Source organism: Macadamia integrifolia, unplaced genomic scaffold (genome assembly GCF_013358625.1).
Source record: "Macadamia integrifolia cultivar HAES 741 unplaced genomic scaffold, SCU_Mint_v3 scaffold1981, whole genome shotgun sequence".
NCBI lineage: Eukaryota > Viridiplantae > Streptophyta > Magnoliopsida > Proteales > Proteaceae > Macadamia > Macadamia integrifolia.
The window spans coordinates 18,911-23,678 of NW_024868448.1; the positions used below are offsets into that span (position 1 = coordinate 18,911).

At 36.2% G+C, this 4,768-nt stretch overlaps 1 protein-coding gene across 1 annotated transcript; it reads right to left on the reverse strand.

Moving 5' to 3' along the window:
- Positions 1–796: 796 nt before the first annotated feature.
- On the reverse strand, positions 797–4,556 carry LOC122065349 (endoglucanase 8-like). The gene is made up of 7 exons (XM_042629150.1): positions 4,380–4,556; positions 2,801–3,208; positions 2,608–2,700; positions 2,298–2,498; positions 1,714–1,828; positions 1,447–1,613; positions 797–1,193 (listed from the first exon to the last, which is right to left on the reverse strand). Exons 1-7 carry the CDS (start codon positions 4,539–4,541, stop codon positions 870–872), a joined length of 1,470 nt encoding a protein of 489 aa, XP_042485084.1. The 5' UTR covers positions 4,542–4,556; the 3' UTR covers positions 797–869.
- Positions 4,557–4,768: the final 212 nt, after the last annotated feature.

Consider the following 4,768-nt stretch of genomic DNA (forward strand, 5'->3'; position numbering starts at 1 on the left):
TTTTTTTTTTTTTGTTATTTAAAAATATTTGATAAAATACAAAAATCAAAAAGAGATCAAGAGTCATTTATGTGTTTTGGCCAAAATTGATATCAATTATCTTTTAACTGACATTTAATGAGCACATGTTTAAAGTCCCAATAATCATTTTATTTGTAATTAGAAATCTAACCATTTTGCCACCTCTTCTTTAGTTCAAAGTGAAGAAAGAGAGTTATAAGGAAAATGAGTGAAGGGAACATCTCTTCTTTTATTTCTTCAAAACCCCATTTTGCACATAGGGATATTAATTATTCCACCCTCCCTCCCCCCCCCCCCCAAAAAAAAAGTAGTTACCAAACCATTTTTATGTATTGATGAAAAATGGTTTTTTTTTTTGTTCATAATTTTTGTTAAATTGTCAAAAAAGAAAAAAGAAAAATGATACTAAAGAAGGACTCAATTTATCTCAGGCCTTCATCCAAATTAAATGGAAAAATGAAACCAATGTCTTTCCCTCTCTCTTGAAGATTATGAGACAGTTTGGACAATGATTTGAGGAATTGATAGCGAGTTTGATTCGTATGGGTATCGATAGAGACCGATCTTGTATCTAGAAAGAGTAAAAAGGTAAAAAATCCCAATTTTAAAGAATGTAGGGGTAAATTCGTCTGATGTAGCAAAGATGAGAAAAACTGTTGGAATTAGTGGAATTGAGCAGTTGTGTCTTAGTGTGATGCTCTATTTTCTCTGCTTATTTTCTTTCTTGGAAAAAAAAAATCCACATTTAGTACCCTAATCAAATTAGACGTCCATGTACTAGAAAAGGTAAATAAATATTATTGAATATATATAGAACATCAGGGATAAAGCGGGCTAATCTATTACATTTATGTGTGAACTTTAAAGAAGGCTAAGACACCCACAAGAGGAGCATTAATGTATGTAGTGGGCTCTGATTGTGTAAACAAAATTCGAGAATCAGGGTATGTATCATTGGGATAAGGTCCTCCAACTACAGCCCCTGTCAACAAATTGGGATTAGGTTTCTTGCTCAAGAAGTATGGAGTCCCAGCTTTGCAGGCGATGTGACCTGGATGTTGATCTATTGATGGTAGAGTAGAACCTCGGTGATGTATTTTGAAGGGAAATTTCTCCCCATATCCCACCATGTATGACATCTTCATTGGATTGTTACCCAGTATGTAATCCACCTAATCCAATATTCCAAAATCTTATGTTAATACATTTCATACGAAGGTGACAAACAATGCAGTATTTTAGTAGTTGAACTATTAGGGTTCCACGCAAAAGGTGGAATTAATATTCTTACATCAGAAGTGCGTAATCTAATATGGAGATTTATAGGTACTTGGGCACATATCCTTAATGGCTAACTTTTAAGGATGAGTTCTGCCCAAGTCTCTAACATAAACATACTTAATAGTTCAATCATATTTCTATTACCTGGGTTTTTGCAAGTGTTATGAGCCGCTCCGAATTCGCAATGATGTTATTGCCACACTTGACGACATGATTGGTGCGCTTCAATTGAGTAGAATAAGTAAGGATGAGAAATGAAATGGCAGTTGTGTGTTGCAGATTGCTTCCTCCTGGTTTGAATAGAAGGCCACCTGACATTCATACCATAAACTTCAATAGAGAGGTTGATCATGTGCCACCAAGGTTCAAGAACACTGAAAATTGTCTATATAACTAGAATTAGAGAAGAACCTTGTGAGTAATTGACATTTCTTGTCGGTGATTCGGGAAGTACTCCGCAGATGAATTGGTCAGCATTCAAATTGGTTGTTCTAACGAGGGAATCACCATTATTCAACGGTGAACTCTACGATAATGAACATAGAAAGTTAGACAAAACAAATAGACTTTTGAAAGGGAATGTGTTGGATGGTCCAACCCAAAACCTCAAGGCATCAAGTGGAAATAGCTCCTCAGGTATATCAAGTCAATAAGAAAAAAATAAACTGATATTATCAAACAACTTAGGGAGGAGACTAAAGGGATTTGGGCTTTGGAAGGTTCAATCCAACAACTTAAGGCACTTGCTTCTCAAGTAAGTCTAGGCACTTATAACTCTAGGTTGCAATGGTATGCATTTTCGAAATAAATTCTAGGTCTAGAATGCATTATGTAACCTGATTCTTCTCCATTTTCTCGTTACATAATGCATTCTAGACCCAGATTCTAGTTTGATAGTGAATATCAGTCATAACCATATGCAACTCCCAACATCTCAACTGAACAACTGATTAGTCAAAAAGTAACGCGAACCAAGGAATAGTTTCATAACTTACATTGGCTATGAGGATATTGATGCCAGCATCTTTGTTATCCCATCCGAATTCACCTGAAGTAGGACCTTTCATCTTGATCTGATTATTTGTACTCTTTCTATGTTTGGATCCCATAATGGATATGTTCTCTACCAAATAGTTCCAGTATTTTTTGTTCTTGGAAGCCTTGTATAACCATGCAGCTCCCCAGAGCAATTCATCCTACAAAAAATCAAATAGTTACAGATGGCATTGATTATTATTTGATATAAATCTAAATAATTAACAGTTGGCTATGAAGATTGACAGGAACTTGAATAAGTTTTGATACCTCATAGCCACTCCAATCACAATAGAAAGGACAAACCCATCGCCCAAGGCTAGTACTGTAAGATCCCCTGTACTTGTCTGCAAAATCGAAAACCTGTAGATTGAAAAAAAAAAAAAACATATAGATCACCATTTTAATGAAGAGGAAGAAGTTGACAGTGATGATTCATTCAAACTCAAATGAGAAAGCTCACCTCCATGGCCCTTCTGAGAAGCTTTTTGGAGTAAGAAGGATTAGATGATCTAAAGACTATTGAAGAAGATGCAAGTGCAGCAGCTGTCTCAGCTGCGACCTCTGAACCAGGAAGTTTTGGGGTAACCGCATAGACGGTTCGAGGAGTGTCCATGTCCTCAGGCCTTTCCCAGCAGTTATGATCCGCATAAGGATCCCCTACTTGAACAAAGACAATTCCTGGGGTGTCTGTGGATTTAAGCAAGTAGTCTGTTCCCCAACGAACTGCCTCCTTTGCATGTTCAAGTTCCACGCCCATGAACTCCCCAAACTCTACGACACTCCAAGCCAACATTGTTGTTGAGAATGCCATTGGAAAATTATACTTCACATTGTCACCAGCATCATAGTATCCTCCCACCAAATTCACCTGAAATAAGTGGGTTTTATGGAAAAAGTCTAAAAAAAATAATAAAATAAATAAAAAATCAAAATCATGCATGAGGGAATCAGTTGGACTCGGCCTAACTCAGTCAGACTCACTAAGCAAAGAATTAGGAGCAAGGGCACGGGTAACCGACTGGGGTGGTCATGTTGCCCTTCTACGAAGGCATTATACGCAGTCTAGCAACAATTCTTTGTTTTTACTTTAATACTTTCTTATTGCCATTTTAGTATAATATATATATATATATATATATATATATATAAATATATATATATATATATATTTTATCAATGAGGGAAAATATTGTTTTTACATAAAAAATGCATTAAATGCTTCATTGAGATAATTTTAAATTTTTTGAAACTCTTTTTTAATCGTTACATTAAATATTATAATAAATAACTTCTAAGAGTAAGGCAAAGACCAAAAGGAGGAGTAAAGTTCTAAACACACATATAGAGATGTCATTCAGACACTTCTTTTAATTATTAAATAATTTTGTTCGGGAAGAATTTCTTATCGCACTGCTTAGCGGACACTAGTGTCTCCTTATGTCTATCTCTTTCTTCCTACAATACTGAGTAGATATGTCATCTCATATGAGGGAGGAGTAAGATTGACATAGAGATGCGCCACTGTATACATTATATTACTTTCCTATTTGTTGACAAGGTGAACACCTGCTGCTACCTTCACAAAAAAACTAGAAAAAAATAATTCAAAAGATAAAGCAAAGATGGAACTCAAAATAATGAAATTGTGAAAAAGAAGACGCAGAAATAGGCTAATGTGATGCCACGAGAAAGGCGAAGAAGGCTGCAAACAAAAGAGACTGCTGAGCAAGAAGCAAAGGCAGGGTTACATCAAATCCTAAAATAAAATAATTGGAGAGAGTGGTGTGTGCAAAAGTGATACACATACGGGACGTAGGAGCCATGTCCATCCCACCCAGAAAACTTTGTTCCTTCAGTTTTAAATCAGTGGTGATTTATGATTGATGTTGAACATGTTTTTTAAACCTCCATTCTATTCTATTTAAAGCGACATGTGCGGTTTGCGTTCATAAGCGCTTCACCCATTCTCCTCCAACCTTGAGGTCATCTTTAGAGGCATTTCCCTAATTTTCTGAAGTAGATGTAACAGTAAAACTTACTCTTTTGTCAGAACCATCGTGAAGAGCAGAGCTTTTCCTCCATTTCATCCGTTGCGTGGAAGTTAATTGTCCGGACCGTTGACCTTCAAAAAACAAAATGCTCTTCGCCAAAGCATCCCCATAATTGTGCTGCTTACTTTCTCCATAGGCCACCCTCTCCATCACTACGTACGCAAGCAACAATAAAAATGAGGCTAAACCAGACCAACCCATCTCTCTCTCTGATTAAAATAAAAATCTTCTCTCTGCCTCTCAATTTTGGGTATGTGACTAATATATAACGTTTTCTTTTCACACTCTCTCTTACATTTTAGGTATATGAAATAGAGTCACCCAGAAAAGAAGGTACTCTACCTGTCCTCCACTCTATCTGTCTGTGCCTCCACTGC

Bases quoted from the DNA above. Each gene is read 5' to 3' on its own strand.
- LOC122065349 (XM_042629150.1), bottom strand. From the start codon at position 4,541: ATGGAGAGGGTGGCCTATGGAGAAAGTAAGCAGCACAATTATGGGGAT. The intron at 2,499-2,607 runs GTATCAAAACTT...GATTTTTTGTAG, and splicing joins GTGATTGGAGTGGCTATGAG to GATGAATTGCTCTGGGGAGC. The intron at 1,614-1,713 runs GTTCTTCTCTAA...TATGAATGTCAG, and splicing joins AAATGTCAATTACTCACAAG to GTGGCCTTCTATTCAAACCA.